The sequence below is a fragment of the Dipodomys spectabilis genome, unplaced genomic scaffold (assembly GCF_019054845.1).
Source record: "Dipodomys spectabilis isolate Male_0828 unplaced genomic scaffold, ASM1905484v1 ptg000173l, whole genome shotgun sequence".
Lineage (NCBI taxonomy): Eukaryota > Metazoa > Chordata > Mammalia > Rodentia > Heteromyidae > Dipodomys > Dipodomys spectabilis.
The window spans coordinates 10395707-10415059 of NW_024870850.1; the positions used below are offsets into that span (position 1 = coordinate 10395707).

General features: G+C 55.5%; 2 protein-coding genes across 2 annotated transcripts in view; one reads left to right on the plus strand and one right to left on the minus strand.

Annotated features, from left to right (window-relative positions):
- The window catches only part of Col5a3 (collagen type V alpha 3 chain), a 45738-nt gene extending 32744 nt beyond the window's left edge, over window positions 1–12994 (minus strand). The window contains exons 1-9 of the mRNA XM_042693638.1: window positions 12976–12994; window positions 11603–11827; window positions 4696–4857; window positions 4380–4569; window positions 4134–4290; window positions 3251–3355; window positions 2894–3058; window positions 1106–1237; window positions 875–1012 (exon numbers count right to left, since the gene is read on the minus strand). Coding sequence (XP_042549572.1) covers window positions 875–1012; window positions 1106–1237; window positions 2894–3058; window positions 3251–3355; window positions 4134–4290; window positions 4380–4569; window positions 4696–4857; window positions 11603–11827; window positions 12976–12994 — 1293 coding nt within the window. The remainder of the gene's footprint in view (window positions 1–874; window positions 1013–1105; window positions 1238–2893; window positions 3059–3250; window positions 3356–4133; window positions 4291–4379; window positions 4570–4695; window positions 4858–11602; window positions 11828–12975) is intronic.
- On the plus strand, window positions 12993–18212 carry Rdh8 (retinol dehydrogenase 8). Its single transcript, XM_042693639.1, has 6 exons — window positions 12993–13095; window positions 14991–15152; window positions 15719–15898; window positions 17004–17097; window positions 17717–17900; window positions 17997–18212. The coding sequence occupies exons 1-6, from the start codon at window positions 12993–12995 to the stop codon at window positions 18210–18212; spliced, it is 939 nt and encodes a 312-aa protein (XP_042549573.1).
- The last annotated feature ends 1141 nt before the right edge of the window (window positions 18213–19353 follow it).

A 19353-nucleotide genomic window follows, 5' to 3' on the forward strand; every position in this document is an offset into this window, starting at 1 on the left:
CTCCATCTGTATCCCATCCATTCTCTAGCCAAGAAGCTCAGTCTCCTCCACCAATCAGGCAGGGCTACCTCCAGGTCAAGGGTCTGATCTCCTGAGGGCCCTCCTGGCTCTGCCTCATACCAGCTCAGTGATTTGGGGAAATTAGTCAAAGCCTATGGCCAGTTGCAGGTCATAGGTCATCTGTTTTGGGGATTGAGTGAATGGTAATGGTCTACGTCCCCAGTGAGGATGAAGGAGTTAAAACGATGCTCGGTACTGGATAGGCACGCAGGCACTGGCACACACCAAAGCTAGAGATGTCATTTCCTCTGGTGCGCTGGATAAAAATATCCTCCCTCTTCTCTGCTGAGTTCTAAGCCTTACTCCCCAGCTTTCAGCACCTCCCCTGAATTCCAGCTTGGCAAGTCTATTCAGGGCGTGCTCTGGGCTAGCCTCAAATTGGGACCTGCCACCTCTATGCCCTACCTCTCTGGGGCCATCGGCACCTGGCATCCCAACCAGCTTGTCTGTGGAGATGGGATGCCACTAACTCTTGTTGGTGGTGGTGGTGGTCGGGGGGCTTGAACTCTGGGCCTGGGCGCTGTCCCTCGGCTCTTCAGCTGGCGAGCACTCTACCACTTGAGCTACAGCGCCACTTCCCGTTTTCTGGTGGTTCATTGGAGATAAGAGTCTCACGGACCTCCCTGCCCGGGCTGGCTTTGGACTGTGATCCTCAGATCTCAGTCTCCTGAGCAGCTGGGATGACAGGCGTGAGCCACCGGTGCCTGGCCCCAACTTTTTCTTGTTTATTCTACAGGTTTCTTTGCTGCCCTCGCTACCTTCCTCTGCTGTCCACCTGCAGAGTAGCTCCCTCCCCCCCCCCCACTGGACTTACAGGAAAGATCTGGAACTCAGTTCTAGATGGCTGTTCTGCTGCTCGGAATTCAGGACCTACAGTTGGGCGGCCTCCTGCTTCATCCTCCTCGGCCGGGTCAACCTCAGGGATTCTCAGTTCAATTCCACTGCCAGGGTCCTTCTCCCCCGAGGACAAAGGGACAGGCCTGGTTTGCACCTGATCTTTGACTGCAGGCCACACACACCCTCCAGGATCTCCCCTTTCCAGAACCATCCACCTGCCACTGACCTGGAAGATGGTGACATTGTGGCCAATGGTCACAGTAGTGGTGACAACCGCAGGTGGGGCAGTTGGGGACAGAGCTGGCATTGGTGTCTCCGTGTTGGGGACAGCAGCGGAGGTCTGGAGTGGATGAGTATCAGGAATCTGGGGTCAGGTTGATTCAATACGGAGGGAGAACCAGGCATCAGTGGCTCACGCCTGTAATCCCAGCTATTCAGGAGGCTGAGATCTGAGGATCATGGTTCAAAGCCAGCCGAGGCAGGAAAGTCTGTGAGACTCTCATCTCCAACAAACCTCCAGGAAACCAGAAGGGGCGCTGTGGCTCAAAGTGGTAGAGCACTCGCCTTGAGCGGAAAAAGCTCAGAGAGAGTGTCCAGGCCCTGAGTTCAAGCCCCATGACGGACAAAACCAAAAACCAGAAACGTGGCTTCCCCTGGTGGCCAGCCAGGCTGCATGGGTGAAGAGCAGGGCGGGGCCAGGGAGCAGAGCCCAGCTAACTCCACAGCCCAGAGATCAAGGCCAAGGTCAGTGCTCAGAGTCAGACTTCTGGCAGCCTAGCACCCCCCCCACCCACCCCCCCCACCCCCCCCCCCCCGCCCCAGCGTCTCCCAGGGCAGAGCTCAGCAGCCAGCCAGCCAGGCCGCAAACACGGTCAGCACCTTCCGGCCTGGACAGCTGCAAAAGTGATCTGGGTGGAAGGAAGTGAGGGGGAGGGGCAAGGAGACCTAGGAGGCGGGTGTGGAGCTGCAGAAGGTTCTGGAGTGAAGCACTCCTGGTGTCTGCGTTGTGGGACAGAAAGATCTGGGATTGAGTTGTGGGACAACCAGTGACCCCTCAAGCCAATGACCAGATCCCCTTGCTACAGCAGTGATCCAAGGGTACCCCATCCCCATTTATAATCTCCATCAACGGCTCAGCCACCCAGAGACCTTCTCAATCTGCGACCCCCAACAAGCAACACCCACCTTAGTGACCCCCTAAAACAATTATTCCTCCAACAATGAACACCCTTCACTGATCCCAAATCATGCTCCAACTCGTGTGTGTGTGTGTGTGTGTGTGTGTGTGTGTGTGTACACGCGTGCGCGTATCAATCCTAGGGCTTGAACTCAGGGCTTGGGTGTGCTGTCCTGACCTTCTTTTTACTCAAGGCTAGAGCTCTGTTGCCTGAGCCACAGCTTCACTTTTGGCTTTTTGGTGGTTCACTGGAGATAAGAGTCTCATGGACTTTCCTGTCTGGGCTGGCTTTGAACCACCCTGATCCTCAGATCTCAGCCTCCTGAGTAGCTAGGATGACAGGCGTGAGCCACCTGCACCTGGGTACGCCTAGCTGTTTTGAGAGAGGCTGCACTGGAGTTTGAGCTAAAGGCTTAGTGCTTGCTAGGCAGGCAATTTCACCACTCGAGCCACGCCCCCAGCCCTCTTTTGCTTTAACTAGTCTTCCAGGTAGCATCTGTGTGTTTGGGGTGAGCCTAGTCCGTGACTGGTGGAGAGGTTTTGGTTGGTCTACAATTGGGACTTGAACTTGGGTATCTGACGCTTTTTTTTACTGGCAGGCTCTCTACCACCTGAGCCACGCCCGCCACCCACGATTCTCCCATCTCTTCCTCCCTTGTAGTTAGCATAAACAGGGGCGCATCCCTTCTGGGTTGTGGGGTGGAGATGGGGTACTCCTTGGTGTGCAGTCACCATCTGAGAGCAACCAAAGATTGGAGGAGCAAGGTTGGACGGAGGAGCCGGGGATCCACGGAGGTGAAGGGTCACAGGTGGGCTTACCTGGTTCTCCAGGGTGCCAGCGGGGGTCGAACTTGGGGCCAAGGATTCCTTGTTCTTCTTCCTGCCCTTCCCTTTGCGACCACGCCCTTTCTTCTTCCCTTTCCCTTTCCCTTTCCCCTTGCGTCGAGGAGGAGGGGTTGGGGTCCCTGACTCTTCCTGGGGGGTCTGGAAAGAGGATCATGGTCAGGCCTGGTGCACCCCGCCCTCCCCCAGGAAAGATGGTCACCTGGGATCCCGTGGGATCCATCCACTAGTGCAGAATTCTCATTCCTGAGAGTTGGAGGCAGGGTGACTCAGGGCGGGTAGGGCCGTAGCTCACACTCACACACACACACACACACACACACACACACTCACCCCTGTGGTTGTGGGATCCGCGGGTTCGCAGCCGGGGAGGTACTGCTCGCAGGCCTGGAAGGCGGCCTGGGGGTCTGGGATTATCACAAGTTCCTGGATGTCCCCCTTGAGAGAGGATGGGGACAGGGGAAAGTTACAGGCTCACCCCAGGTACTCCTCTGGGCACCCCAAGTGCGTGCGTGCGTGCGTGCGTGTGTGTGTGTGTGTGTGTGTGTGTGTGTGTGTGTGTGTCAGTCCTGGGTCTTGAACTCAGAGCCTACGCACTGTTCCTGTGCTCTTTCCTTCAAGCCTAGTGTTTTACCACTTGAGCCACAGCGCCACCTCCGGCTTTCTGGTGGTTCTCTGGAGATAGACTTTCTCACCCTGGCTGGCTTTGAACCGCGATCCTCCATATCTAGAGGCCTGTCTGGGACGGGGGCTTTGCTCAGCCCGGGGCCTGAGGGTCAGGGAAAAATGCATCTACGCAGGACAGATGTTGGCTGGGACCTCTGGGTACGAAGTATGCGTGACACGAATACAATCTTTCCTTCTCTGAGCTTCTGAGGGTGACAAAGGTCACCACCCCTTCCTGATAGGTGGGGTGCAGTACTAGACTGAGCAGGGCTCTGGTGGCTCACACCTGTCATCCCAGCTACTTAAAGAGGCTGAGATCTGAGGATCGCGGTTCAAAGCCAGCCCGGGCAGGAACCTCCGTGAGACTCTCATCTCCAATTAATCACAGAAAAAAATCCAGAAGTGGCGCTGTGGCTCAAGTGGTAGAGCGCTCGCCTTGAGCGGAAGCAGTTCAGGGACAGCGCCCAGGCCCAGAGTTCAAGCCCCACAACAACAAAAAAAATTCAAAGCCACCCTCTGCCTCAGCTTCCTTCCTCTCTCAACTCCCTACCTCAAAACTCTCTTCCTGAAACTCCTGGGTCCCCAACACAATGTGTCCAGCCGTACTGATGACCCCAGGTCCTCTCCCCGAGACAGACGGCTGGCGTTCACAGTCAGTGACCAGCATGGCCACGTCGCCGTCCACGCTGAGCGCCACGCGGTGCCACCTACCAGGGCGGGAGAAGGGAGAGCGGTCTCAGTGCTGGGGTGTCTCACCCGGCGGCAACTTGGGGGCCCCCTCCCTCAATATTCTCACCTGCCATCTGTGAGGTTGACAGGTGGAGGGAGGGGACGCCAGGAGGCCCCTACGATGCCCAGGCCTGGCCCCAGCGCCAGCCCCAGCTGCCTGGCGCCCTTTTCATCATAAATAGACAGCAGAATGGAGCGCCCCGCTGACCGGGCACGCAGAGTGGCCAGCACAGAGAAGTTCTCAGGAAATCGCCCGTCTGAGTGGAAGGAGAGGAAAGGGGTGTGTTGGGGGAGGGGAGAGACAGGTCAGCAGCCCCCTCCCCCCCCAGTGACATGCGTCTCTCCAGCCATGACTTCCAGTCCCCCCTCCTGCTCTCACTCACCGGGGAAGAGCTCCAGGGTGGGGACACTGAGCACGCTGGCCTTGCCCACTCGGAATGCCCGGTCACCCTCTGGAACTCTGTGGGGACACAGGCCAGGCCTTTCAGGGACACCAGCCTGGCCCCCTCGCACACCTAGAACCTCCAAGACATCCACGGGCTCCGCTGTAGAGAGAAAACCAGGGTGGGATCGGGCAGTTAGAACCAGCCCAGGACCCTAGGGTTATGAGTTGGGAAGAAGCAGTGAGGGCTCGTGCTGGTGCTCACGCCTGTAATCCCAGCTACTCAGGAGGCTGAGATGTGAGGATCACGGTTCAAAGCCAGCCCAGGCAGGAAAGGCTATAAGACTCTTCTCTCCAGTGAGCCATCAAAAAGACAGAAGCAGAACTATGGCTCAAATGGCAAAGCTCCAGCCTTGAATACAAAAGTTCAGGGACAGCCAGACGCCAGTGGCTCACACCTGTCATCCTAGCTACTCAGGAGGCTGAGATCTGAGGATCATGGTCCAAAGCCAGCCCGGGCACAAAAGTCTGTGAGACCCTTTTTTTTTTTTTTTTTTTGGTCCGGTGATGGGGCCTGAACTCTGGGCCTGGGCGCTGTCCCTCAGCTCTTCAGCTCAAGGCTAGTGCTCTACCACTTGAGCCACAGCGCCACTTCCGGCTTTTTTCTTTTTGCTTATGTGGTGCTGAGGAATCCAACCCAGGGCCTCATGCATGCAAGGCAAGCACTCTACCACTGAGCCACCTTCCCAGCCCCGTGAGACTCTTATCTCCAATAAACCACTCAGAAAACCAGAAGCGGCGCTGTGGCTCAAGTGGTAGAGTGCTCGCCTTGAGCTGAAGAGCTGAGGGACAGCGCCCAGGCCCAGAGTTCAAGCCCCACAACTGACCAAAAAGAAAAAAAGTTCAGGGACAGCACCTGGACCTTGAGGTCAAGCCCCAGGACACACGCACACACACACACACACACACACACACACACACACACACACACACAAAGCAGATAGGCCCAGGACTAAAAACATATCTCTCTGCCGCCCCCCCCACCCGCCCCCCATGCATGGCCCCACAGATGTTTTGGGCCGCATTCATCTGTTGATTCCTCTTATTTATTTTTTTCCCTTGCTTTTTGGTGAGGGAAAAAAAAGAAAAAAAGCTGACCTAGTTCTAGAATGAATCAAAACTTCCTGGCTTGAGCCCCAGAGCCAAACTGTCCCCTATTTCTACTCCCCCGCACGGGCTGGTCTGGAGCCCCCTTGCCAGGGGAAACCCGTGGGGGTGGGGAGGGAAGGTGGGGGTGGGAGGGAGACTGGTATGTGCTCACCCCTCCCCCTCCGGTCTCCTCCTCTGACCTCCAGTTTTTCTGAAGAGCCTTGGACCCCCTTCCTCCACCCCGCGGACCTCCATACCCGGAGCACTGTCTTCCCTCACTTTTCCTTTAGATCTCTACCCCTTTGATTTTGGCTCTGTGTTTGTTTTGGGTTTTCACACCCATCCTAGGGGCTTGAACTCGGGGCCTGGGTGCTGTCCCTCAGCTCTTCAGCTCAAGGCGAGCGCTCTACCACTTGAGCCACAGCGCCACTTCCAGCTTTTTCACTTATGTGGTACTGAGGAATCGAACCCTGGGCCTCATGCATCCGAGGCAAGCGCTCTACCACTTGAGCCACCTTCCCAGCTCCTGTCTCTGAGTTTTTGAGCTCAAGGCTGATCAGCTCTACCACTTAGAGCCACAGCACCACTTCCAGCTTTTTTTGGTGGTTCGTTGGAGATAAGAGTGTCATGGAGCCGGGCGCCGGTGGCTCCCACCTGTCATCCTAGCTACTCAGGAGGCTGGGATCTGAGGGTCACGGTTCAAAGCCAGCCCGGGCAGGAAAGCCCATGAGACTCTTATCTCAAATGAACCACCAGAAAATCAGAAGTGGCGCTGTGGCTCAAGTGGAAGAGCGCTCGCCTTGAGCTGAAGAGCTGAGGGACAGCGTCCAGGCCCAGAGTTCAAGTCCCATCAACAACAACAACAACAACAAAAGAGTTTCATGGACTTCCTGGCCCAGGCTAGCTTTGAGCTGTGATCTTCAGATCTCAGCCTTCCTGAGTAGCTGGGATTATAGGCATGAGCCACCAGTGCCTGACTTCTACTGTTTTGAGTTTGATTTGGGTTTTGCGACGAAGAGGGAGGGTGTCTCACTAACTTTGCTCAGGCTGGCATTGAACTCAAAGGTCCTGCTGTCTCTGCTGCCTGAGTGGCTGAGATTACAGGTGGCTGCCACCCTGCCCATCCTAGATGCTAACTTCTTTGTTGATGCCTGCCGCAGTCTTATCTAGCCCTCTGATTTCTTTCTCCCTGTTTCTCTCTCATTCCTTCCTGTGACCTCTTCCTTTGGCCTCTGTCACTCTGAGCTGCGAATAGCTACAGTAAATAGCTCTCGCTCTCTCTTTCTCTCCTCTCTCTTCTCTCTTGACCTACGACTCAGGGTCACCTCCTTTCCACCCTCCCCCCAACCCTCTCCCTCTCTCAACCTAGAAAAAGAAGACACTGATGTGCCCCACCCCGGGCAGCCATGGCTAATGTTAAGTGGAAACACATGGCTTGGGCAGGACCTGTGGGGGCTTCCCTGGGGTCCCCCCACCTCCTCCAGGCCCCAGCCTCTGCCTGGCCCCTCCCCCACCCTCAGCCGACTGCCCCACTAACCCGCTGACCCAGCCTCTTGGCCAGAAGCTAGATTGGGCCCAATCTGCCATGATCTCACCCTTCCCCTGTGGGGGGGGGGGGGATGGCTCTGCTGATCTCATGGCTGGGAAGTGGAACTGGGGGGCCAGATTCGGGGGAGGTAAAGGCTTAGATGAAGACCCCCCCATCCTAGCTCTTTCTGAGACAGAATGTCGGATTCCAAACTCCACAGACCACCCACCCCCAGCTCCAGTCCCTGATCTCTCCTGCCCCTACTTTCTCTCCCCCTCCCCTTCCCCTCCCCCCTCCCCCTCCCCCTCCCCTCCTCCCCTCCCTCTCCTCTCCCCCTCCCCCCCCTCCAATGTCCCTTGTTAAGCAGGTACACCACACTTGAGCCTCACCCACCCAGCCCCCTTTCTGTCTTCTGGTATGTTACAGGTAGGGCCTCCCAAGTTTTCGCCCCAGGGCCAGCCTCAGATTAGGATCCTCCTGCCTACACCTCCCTGTGGAGGAGGGATTGCAAGTGAGAACCATCCACACTCGGTTTATTGATTGAGATGAGGTCTCACTCACTTTGCATTCCCAAAGCCCTGGAAGTTCAGTGCTTCCAATCTCTGCCTCCCACATTGCTGGGATTATAGGCAGGGGCCATCATACCCAGTCCATCCTGGTCCCATTCACTTTTTATTTTCTCTTTTAAAAGAAAATATTTATTTATTTATTTATTTATTTATTTGTTGTGCCAGTCCTGGGCTTGAACTCAGGGCCTGAGCATTGGTCCTGAGCTTCTTTGGCTCAAGGCTGGCGCTCTACCACTTGAGCCACAGTGCCACTTCCAGCTTTTTCTGTGTATATGGTGCTGAGGAATCGAACCCAGGGCCTCATGCATGCAAGGCAAACGCTCTACCACTAAGCCACATTCCCAGCATCTGTCCCATTTTCTATTCCCATTTTTCAGTTCTCTGCACTCAGCCCTGAATCCATCAATAAATCAGTCTCATTCCCTTCCTCTGTCTGTGTATCCGGATTTGATTACTCCTTCCATTTCTGACTCTCTAGGGCTTGAACTCAGGGCCTGGGTTCTGCCCCTGAGCTTTTGAGCTCAAGGCTAACGCTCTACCACTTGATCTCTAGCTCTACTTCCAGCTTCTGGGTGGAAGCAAGAAATCTCGCATACTTTTCTGCCCAGGGCTGGCTTCAAACCATGATCTTTAGATCTCAGCCTCCTGAGTAGCTGGGATTACAGGCGTGAGCCACCAGCGTCCGGTTTCTCTATCCGTGTTTAACTGTCTCCATCTCTGTGTGCCCCACCCCCATCTTTAATTGCCTGCTCAGTGGCCGAGCTATGTGCAAAGTATTTGGGTTACAGGCCTCTAGGGCTAAAGATCTGGACTCCCAGGCTCTCCATACCACAAGGGTCAGTTCCCCTGGGGGGTGAGGGGAGCAGAAAAATCAACCCAACTGCCCCACCTGGGGGGGGGAGGCTTAGAGCTCCCTACACCTCACCCTGCCCCACCCCAGCCTCTTTACAGTGGAAAGGGGTCTCCCCGGGGGCCATGGTTCATTCCCATTACAAAAGTCCTTCCTGGCATCTAACCCAAAGAGCTCCTGCTGCTGTCTGCCGTCCCTTGTGTAATGACCTTTGGGAAACTGACTGGCCTTTCTTTCCATGGCTGGCTGAGGGGCAAGGAGACACACTAGAGGCATTGAGTCCCGCCTGCAGGGTCGGAAGGTTGGGGGGGGGTCTGCCAAGGACCTCGCTCCCCATTCCCTACCCACCCACCCACCCCACACACAAGCACCCTCTTCCTGTGCTGGCCAAAGCCCTAGGGAGATGCTGGGTGGGTGGGGTCTAAGACACAAAGGGTGACAAAGCGGGGAGCAGACAGGAATGAGGCTGGGGTCCCCCGCCTTCACGATGGTCAGAGAGGAGAGGTGGTGTGGACAAATCCACGAGGGTGTGTGTGAGATTGTCCCAGTGTGGGTGTCTGGATGCTTGGAGGGAGTGGGGGAGACAGCATGTGTGCAAACAGTTGGTTGGTCTCTGGTGGTGTGTGTTGGTGAGGCTGTTCGGCATGTGGCCGGGTGTTGGTGTGAGCGGAGATGGTCAGGCCCTGCGGGGTGGTAAAAGCTGGGACTGGTTATGAGGATGGGTGAGAGAATGCAGCCGAGGCAGCCAGTAGGTGATTGGTGGGAATGCTGTTTCTGTGTGTGTGTGTGTGCGTGCGTGTGTGCACGCGTGTGTGTGAATCTGGAAGCGTAGGAGGGTGACAGGGCCTGGCGGGAGGCCGGGCTGGGGTTGTGTATAGGGGGGCCCAGGGTGTGGCCATGGTGTCCCACATTTCCTGGCAGTCCCTGGAGTCTTACAGTCATGCCGGCAGGAGCACGTGGGTGTGTGAGCATGGGAAAGGGGCAGGCACCCCGCAGGACTGGACAGAAATTTGGGGCAGTGTGGTACAGTGCACATACGTGTGTGCGCGTACACGTGAGTGTGTGTGTGCCTTAACTGCTGGCAGATCCCACCCTGAGGATCTTTCTAGATGAGGGGGGAATCTCTGATCATCCGTTCCACCAATTTCAAGAGCCACAGAGGCCTCTTCACCCTGAGGGACTCCCCCCTCCCCCCTCATCCTCTACCCCCCCACCCCCACCCCCACCCCCCATCCAAGCCCTGACGGGCGCCCAGCCAGATGTGCACAGCTGGGCGTGCGTCAGCTCTGACTCACGCCGGCCTGCGGTCCCCCCTCCTCCCTCCCACCCCCACCCCACCCCCGCCCTGGGACTCTGGTGAGGGGCGGGGAGAGGGGAGGGGCGGGGGGAGGTGAAGACGGTGCCCTGAGAAATTCTTCGGGGGAAAAACAGGCCGGCTGGGGTGGGGGCCCCGCGTCCACGCCCGCGGCCCGGGCCCCGCGCCCCGCCCCGCCCCGCCCCGCCCCGCCCCGCCCCGCCCCGCCCCGCGCCCCGCGGCCCTGTCCATGGTGCTGACCGCGCTGGCTCTGGGGACCGCGGAGGAAGGGGGGGGGGAGACGGGGGAGGAGGGCTGGGAGGAAAGGAGGGGGCGCGGGCCCCACTCTGGGGCAGAGGAAGGATGGGGTGAAACCATGCTCTAGGGGATCCCTGCATTGCTCCACACAGACACCGGCCCCCGACTTCAGAGTCAGAGAGATTGGCTTCTAACACAGCCCCCCAAACCCAGCCAGAGCGCGGCCACACACTCACACGCGTAACACCCGCGCACACACACCTGTAACACACACACACACACTGGTCAGAGCCAGGATGCTCATCTCTCACAACACCCAAACAATCAGCATGTCCAAGGCTGCACACAGCAGCATACACTTACAAACTGCCTCCATTTCCTTCCTTCCTTCCTTCCTTCCTTCCTTCCCTCCCTCCTTCCCTCCTTCCTTCCTCCCTCCTTCTTTCCTTCTTTCCTTCCTTCCTCCCTTCCCTCCTTCCTTCCTTCTCTCCTTCCTTCCATCCTTCTCTCCCTCCTTCCTTCCTTCCATCCCTCCCTCCTTCCTTCCTTCCATCCCTCCCTCCTTCCCTCCTTCCTTTCCTCCCTTCTTCCTTCCTTCCCTCCTTCCTTCTCTCCCTCCTTCCCTCCTTCCTTCCCTCCCTCTTTCCCTCCTTCCTTCCTTCCTTCCTTCCTTTTGTGCCTGTCCTGGGACTTGAACTCAGGGCCTGGGCACTATTTCTGAATTTCTTCTTCCCAAGGCTAGCGCCCTACCATTTGGGCCACAGCTCCATTTCCAGCTCTTTGCGGTTCATTGGAGATAAGAGCCTCACGGACTTTCCTGTCCAGGGCTGGCTTCGAACCACAATCCTCAAATCCCAGCCTCCTGAGTGACTAGGCTGACAGGGTGAGCCCCCAGGTGCCTGGCTCCTGGCCGGTTCTGTTTGTTTGTTTTCTTTCGCTTTGGCTCGGTGGGGCTAGCACTCTACTCCTTGAGCCACAGCTCCACTTCTGGCTTTTTTCATTGGAGATGAGTCTGGCATCCACCGGCTGTCCTCAGACCTCAGCCTCCCGAGTGGCCGGGATGGCAGGCGTGCACCACAGCGCCCGGCACTGCCCCCATTCCCCACGCACCCCTCTGTCCACACCGCACGCACGTTTCCCGGGTCCCCCTCCCTCCCACACCCCCACAAATCAGCCAGAGGTGGACATCGTGCTCGCCTGCACCCCCGTGTGTCCCCCTCATCCGCACCCCAAAGCCCATACCCTCCCCTCCAAGCTCACCGGCCCGCGTCCAGGGCAGCAGCTGCAGCGCGGCCAGCAGCGAGCAGAGGCCCAGGCCCCGGCGGCCGTCCATCCCCAGCGCCTGGCGGGGACCCGGACCGGGGACCGGGGACTCAGCGGGGCAGAGACTCGGGGCAGCCCGGCCGGACAGCAGCGCAGCCGCAGGACTGGCGGAGCCCGCGCCCCAGGCCGCACCCTGCGCCCCCGGCGCCCCGTGGGGAGGAGCTGGGGGGGGAGGGAGCGCGGGACGGGGGCGGACCTGGGGGAGGGGAGTGTGTCCCGTGCGCTGATTGGCTGGCTGGAGCCTGGGCTGGAAGCGGGGAGGTGCCCCACCCACCCACCGCGGGGAAGGGCCGCTCCTAGTCCGCCTGAGAATTGGAGGTTCCAGCCTTAGCCCCCCCCCCACACACACAGGCTCCTCGCAGATCTGAGGTTCAGAGGCCTGGGATTAGGGGAGCATCCTCATCCTAGCCCACCCCCATCACCCCCAAGCTGGCTTCCTTATCCGCACTCTAGATTTCCATCTCTGTACTCAGATCTCAGAATCTGGGGGTTCTGGTACACTGAACTCGCCATCTCCAAACATCTAGATTTTGCTCTCCTCCAGATTCCTTGCCTTGCTAGGACTAGAACCCAGGGCTCACTAACCCCCAACAACCACTGGGCTGCACCTCCTTTCTCTCCTCCCCCTCCCCCGTTCCTCTGCCTCTCCTCCCACCAAAGAGGACCCAAAGGGCTGGATCCTTGGCCCCAAATACACCCCCCCCCACACACACACACACACTGGCAGCTCCGTCCCAGCCCAGGCTCCATAGACAAAGAGTCTCTGTGTCCTTGGAGAAAAGGGGGTGGGGCCCTATCTGGCCTGAGGAAGAGATTGGGGGGCCCCTGGAGTGGGAGAAAAAGAGGGAGTTCCCCCCCCAAAAAAACCAGCCTATTCTTATCCCCTTTAGACCCCTCCACCAGGGATCTCAAACTACATCAAAATGCGGTTTAAAAGATTCTCACCAAGTTCCTACTCTGCACGCCCTTGCTAGGAAGTTCTTCCTACAGTCTAACTTCTGATGCTTTAACTGCACTCTTCCGACAGTTCTACAAGCCCCAGCCTGGGACCACAGTCTCTGGGGTTTTCTCTCATTCTTTTCCTCCAATTAGAGATATTTTTTTTCTTTCATTCAGAGTAAGCAAAGGAAAAAGAAAAAAAAAAAGTTCTCCTAATTCCTCACACTGGACTGAAACTCCAGGCAAGATCTCCTGGCCCTGTTCCCAGCAGGAGATTAGGCAGATAGCTTAAGCAAAGTTGCAGACAAGCTGGGGGGGGGGGGGGAGCAGTGGATGAGGGCTGGGGCAGGTGCCCCTCCATGTCAGGTCACGGGTCCAAGCGGGCAACATGGCCGCTTCCCCTCGGACGGTGCTGATCTCCGGATGTTCTTCAGGAATCGGCCTGGAACTCGCTGTCCAGCTGGCTCATGATCCTAGGCAGTGTTACCAAGGTAAGGGGCCCAGGGTGGGGCCTAAGCACAGCAGGGGTTGGCTTGAATCCTCAAGACTCCCCCCAACCCCTCTCCATTGTCTGTCCCTTCCAGAGGACTCAGGACATCCAGTGGGAAGTCCTTCATAGATCAGCCTTTGTCTAACCAATATTTCTTGAAGACCTATTTCTTGGGTGCTAGGCATGACCCTGGGTGTCTAAAAGAGAGCTAGCTGGCTGGGTGCATGAGAGGATTTTGGTTTTGTTTTTTGCCAGTCCTGGGGCTTGAACTCAGGACCTGAGTATCATCCCTAATGCTTCTTTTTGCTCAAGACTAGCACTCTACCACATGAGCCACAGCGCCACCTCCAGCTTTTTCTGTGTATGTGGTACTGAGGAATCGAACCCAAGGCTTCATGCATGCAAGGCAAGCACCCTACCACTGAGCCACCTTCCCAGCCCGGCAGTGTTTTGTTATTGTTGTTGTTTTAAAGAACTGATCCAGGGGCTGGGAAGGTGGCTCAGTGGTAGAGCGCTTGCCTTGCATGCCAGAGGCCCTGGGTTCGATTCCTCAGCACCACATAAGCAAAAACGAAAAAAGCCGGAAGTGGCGCTGTGGCTCAAAATGGTAGAGCGCTAGCCTTGAGCTGAAGAGCTGAGGGACAGCGCCCAGGCCAAGAGTTCAGGCTCCACAACCAGACCCAAAAAAAAAAAAAAAAAAAGAACTGATCCAGGAAGACTTTCCTGCCCGCCCAGCTTCCTTTGAGTTGACCCAGGCAAGAAAGAAGAACCTCCGTGAAGTTCCTCCCCAGATTACTGCACTGAGCTAAACCTCTTACAAGCACCCAGACTTAGAGCTTAGAGGCAGCTGCTCTTTCCTTCTGGCACTTCCCTTCCTATAGGTCTGGAGCGCATGGTTCCAACGTGTGCCCCAGCACAAGCAACCTCTGACCCATAGCAGACTGCCAAGGAGGGCAGCAAGGGCTGTTGCTCAAGAGGAGACTGGGGGGAAGGCAGAAGCTCTGGGGTTCAGGGCTTCAGTCTAGTTGGCACAGCTGTATCATCCAGCCCTCTGCCCTCTGTTTCGTGTGTGTGTGTGTGTGTGTGTGTGTGTGTGTGTGTGTGTGTGTGTGTGTATGTGTCCCCATCCTGGAGCTAGATCTCAGGGCTTGAGTGCTGGGCTTTTCTCCCCTCAAGGCTAGCACAGTTCCACTTACAGCTTTTGGCTGATTCATTGGAAATAAAGGGTCTCACAGACTTTCTTGCCCTGGTTGGCTTTGATCCTAGATTCTTAGATCTCAGCCTCCTGAGCAGCCAGGATTGCAGGCGTGAGTCACCAGCACTAGGCTCACAGTCTTTGTTTGTGTTGTCTTTCTCATTAAGCTAAAAGTTCCATAAAAGCAGATGCTGCATCTTATTTAGCCCCAGCATCTAGAATAAAGTGCAGTGTGCAGGAGATACCCAGTGTTTGTGGATAGACAGATAGATGGATGAATAAAAACAGATAGGTGGATAGGTGGGTGGATGGATGGATGAGTGGGCAGGTAGATGGATAAGTGGATGAATGGATGAATGAGTGGATGGATCGATGATAGATGGATGGATGAGGCGATGGATGGACATTAGATGGGTAGAAGAGTGGATGGATGAATGGGTGGATGGATGGGTGACTAGCTGGATAGATGGGTGAGTGGGTGGATGGGTGGATAGATGAGTGGTTGGAAAGATGGGTGAAGGGATGGGTGAATGAGTGTGTAGATGCATTGGTGGATGGATAGATGGGCAGATAGATGGATGTGGGTGTGCATAAATGTGTGCATCTGTTGAATATGTGGTGTGTAAAATTACACTGCTCACATAAGATCATAGAAACACACAGGGGATGGACCCTGTCCTGTCTCTGATCTCTGTCCCCAGTGGTAGCCACCATGAGGGACCTTGGAAAGAAGGAGGCCCTGGAGGCATCTGCTGGGAGTGCTCTGGGGAAGACTCTCACGGTGGCGCAGCTGGATGTGTGCAATGATGACTCAGTGGCCCAGTGCCTCAGTCACATCCCAGGCGGGGACGTGGATGTGTTGGGTGAGAGTTTCCCCTTTCCCTGGACCAAGAACAGACAAGGCGGGAACACCAGCCCTCTGGCTTCTTCTCACCCTGAATAAAGAGGTAGACCAGTTGTTCAAGAGCCAGGAACACCCATTGGTTCACTGGAGGTGCCAAGAGCCATCTGAGATCTGTTTTGTTTTGTTTTATTTTGTTTTGTTTTGTTTTGGGGGGTGGCATGGAATGGACTAGACATTCCCACATATGAGGAAAACCATATGTGGTTGGGAAAAATTACTTCTAATGAGTCACCTGGAGGAGTAATTATTATGAAGCAACAACTCATGGTCTCTAAGCAGACGGGTAATGAAACCATTTCGGTGCAATTTGGGGGCTGAGTTGAATTGCTCACGCCTTACAGGAAATTTAGTTTCCAAGAGTTCTCCCACCCACCTGGGGTCCAGAGTTGCCTGAAACAAACCCTAAACTGTGTTTCAACCTTCTCAAGGGCCTGCATGTATCCACCCATGATGCCCTGGACTCAAAGTGGAGTGGGGGTGATTGATGGGGAGACCTCAAGGTAACACCCAACACTTCTTCCTCAGTGAATAATGCAGGAGTGGGGCTGGTGGGCCCCCTGGAGGGGCTCAGCATAACTACCATGCAGAACGTCTTTGACACCAACTTTTTTGGGGCCATCCGTCTGGTCAAAGCTGTGCTTCCAAGCATGAAGAGGAGGAGACGGGGTCACATCGTGGTGGTCAGCAGTGTTATGGGACTTCAAGGTGAGCCCTGGACTCCCACCCTTAGAGTGACCCTCCCCAGAGGGTGGCCAAGAGCTTAGCTCCTATTCCAAAGGAGCCTAAGAGAGCTAAGTGGATGGATGGATGGATGGATGGATGAATGGGTGTGTGGATAAATAGATAGATGGATGGATGGGTGAATAGACAGATGGGTGGATGGGTAAATGGATAGATGGATGGATGGATGAATGCATAGGTGAATGGGTGGATGGATGGATGAATAGATAGATGGGTGGATGGCTAGATGGATGGGTGAATAGACAGATGGGTAGATGATGGATGGATGGGTGGATGGATGGATGGATGGATGAAGGGATAGGTAAATAGTGGATGGATGGATGGATGGATGGATGGATGGATGGATGGATGGATGAAGGGATAGGTAAATAGGTAGATGGATGATAGATGGATGAATGGATAGGTGAATGGGTGGATGGATGGATGGATGGATGGATGGATGGATGGTTGGTTGGTTGGTTGGATGGATGGAGAGCTAAGATGAGAGGGATCTTGCAGCTCAAAAAGAAAAGCTCTGGGATGGATTAACTAGGCCTGCCCTGGCATAAGAATAGGTGGCGAATGGCATGTGTGCCATTGATGCCATCCACATCCCAGAATCAACGCCACTTCTGACACAACCACTTCCCCAAGCCCAAAAGAACCATCAGCACTCCTTCCTCTGAGACTCCTTCTTGCCAAAGATCTCCCACCAGACCCTGGAGAAGTCTAGATTGAGGATCCTTAGACTGAGCAGAAAAAGAGAGTAGCAGTTGATTAGTGATGTCTGTCATGGGCCTACCCTCACGGACACCTGCTTGCCATCCATGCTTCCAAGAGTGAGACTACCCTCCTTGAACCCTTCTAGACTCCCATCCTCCTTCCGCCTGGAAAAAGTCCAGAGCTCTGCTTCTCCTTCTTCATCTTCAAAACTCATTCAACACCTAATAATAAGACCCTTAATGAGATTCCCCCTATTCTCACTCCATCACTGAGGGACCCACAAAGCCCATCACACAGGCTGCCCAACACACACACACACACACACACACACACACACACACAGCCCTCTGCCCTCCAACCCTCCCAGGTGTCATGTTCAATGATGTCTACGCCGCCTCCAAGTTTGCCCTGGAAGGATTCTTCGAGAGCCTCGCCATCCAACTGCTTCAATTCAATATCTTGTGAGAAGAGTCAGACACTGGGGCAGAGCTGGCAAGGAGTTAGATGGGAGGAGGGAAAGGGGAAGGGGACTGGTGAGTAGCGGCAGAGGGACAGAGAGTGAGGATGGGGGAGACAGAGGCAGTGCAAGAGATGGAGGAAAAGCAGACAGGAAATAAAAGAGATACGGAAGCCGGGCGCCAGCGGTTTACACCTGTCATCCTAGCCACGCAGGAGGCTGAGATCTGAGGATCACGGTTCAAAGCCAGCCCGGGCAGAAAGTCTGTGAAACTCTTATTTCCAATTAACCACCAGAAAATTAAAAGTGGCGCTGTGGCTCAAGTGGTAGAGTGCTCGCCTTGAACTGAAGAGCTGAGGGACAGCGCCCAGGCCCAGAGTTCAAGCCCCAGGACCAGCACAGAAAGATAGATAGATAGATAGATAGATAGATAGATAGATAGATAGATAGATAGATAGATAGATAGATAGATAGATAGATGATAGATAGATAGATAGATAGATAGGTAGATAGATAGATAGATAGATAGATAGATAGATGGAGTGGAGGGGGTCAGTCCTGGGCAAAATGGAGGAGCCCTGGATTAGGACACCAGACCCACCCCAGCCCTGCCCCTTGCCCAGCGTCTCCCTGGTGGAGCCCGGCCCGGTGATCACAGAGTTCGAGGGGAAGCTGTTGGCTCAGATCTCTACGAGTGAGTTTCCAGGGGCTGATCCTGACACTTTGGCCTTCTTCCGGGACCTCTACCTCCCAGCCTCCGCAGAGCTCTTCCGCTCCGTGGGTCAGAGCCCACAGGATGTGGCCAAGGTAAGTGGCCCGGTAGTCACCGATGCCACATGTTGGTGGGCCTCAGGGGATCTCGGGAGAGGGGAAGGCTCCAGAGCTCAAGGCTCCATCCCACAGGTCATCGTCAAGGTCATCGGTGCCACCCGACCTCCCCTGCGAAGACAGACCAATGCGCGCTATGCTCCTCTGACGGTGCTCAGAGCTGTGGACCCCTCAGGCGGCCTGTACGTGCGGATGGCCCACAGACTCCTCTTCCGCTGGCCAGGCCTCCTCAGCCTGGGCCTTCGATGCCTGGCCTGTGGATGCTTCCCCAAACGAGTGTGGCCAGGATGAGCAGGACAGAGTCTGGCACCGCCTCCTTCATCCGCTCCGTGGGCCGGACTCGCGCTCTTTCATCCGCCGCTCATTCATACATCCATTCATTCATAAAATCCCTTGGTCACCCATGATGTATCCATTCATTCTAAGTTCATTCGTGAATGCATTTGCTCCTGCATGCATTCATTTCTAAATGCACGCCTGCCTGCATAAATTCTTTCGTGCATTCATTCAATCACTCATTTGTTTGTTTGTTTGTTTTGTCGGTCATGGGCTTGAACTCAGGGCTTGGGTGCTGTCTCTGAGCTTTTGTGCTCAAGGCTGGCGCTCTACCACTTGAGCCACAGCTCCACTCCTGGCTTCTTGGTGCTTCATTGTCGAGGAGTCTCATGGACTTTTCTCCCTTCGGTGGCTTTGAACGGTGATCCTTAGATCTCAGCCTCCTGAGTAGCTAGGATGACAGGTGTGAGCCATCAGGGTCCAACTTATAAATTCATTTGTCTTCCATGTGTCCATTCATTCAGCAAAATGCTCCACCTGCTTTGAGTTTCCATGTCAGGAAGTTGGAGCCAGCCTGGGCAGGCGAAGAGCTTCTTGGAAGAAGGTGTGATCTAAAAACAGAGTGACCCCAGACCAACGCCTTCCTCAGCGCACCCGGCACTTGGTGATCCTCTCTCCCCTCTCTCTTCCCTCCTCCCTTATTCCTCCCTTCCTTCCTTTGCTTCTTGATCATGGTGTCACTAGCAAAGTGTGTTTGTGTACACACTAGCAGATCATTGTTACAGGAAATAATAAACCTATCTTTGTGACACTTCAAGTTTTTTTTAAAAAAAGCAGAACACTGGTGGCTCACGCCTGTCACCCTAGCCACACAGGAGGCTGAGATCTGAGGATCGAGGTTCAAAGCCAGCCCGGGCAGGAGAGACCGTGAGACTCCTATCTCCAATAAACCACCAGAAAACCGGAAGTGGCGCTGTGGCTCAAGTGGTAGAGCGCTCGCCTTGAGCTGAAGAGCTGAGGGACAGCGCCCAGGCCCAGAGTTCAAGCCCATGACCAGAAAAAAACAAAATCACTTGTGAGCCACAGGACTGAGTGTGAGACCCCCCACAGGATGTCCCCAAGTCCCCTGACCCCTAGGGAAGGCCCAGCTGGCAGG

Bases quoted from the DNA above. Each gene is read 5' to 3' on its own strand.
- Rdh8 (XM_042693639.1), top strand. From the start codon at position 12,993: ATGGCCGCTTCCCCTCGGACGGTGCTGATCTCCGGATGTTCTTCAGGA. The intron at 13,096-14,990 runs GTAAGGGGCCCA...CTCTGTCCCCAG, and splicing joins TCCTAGGCAGTGTTACCAAG to TGGTAGCCACCATGAGGGAC. The intron at 17,901-17,996 runs GTAAGTGGCCCG...TCCATCCCACAG, and splicing joins GCCCACAGGATGTGGCCAAG to GTCATCGTCAAGGTCATCGG.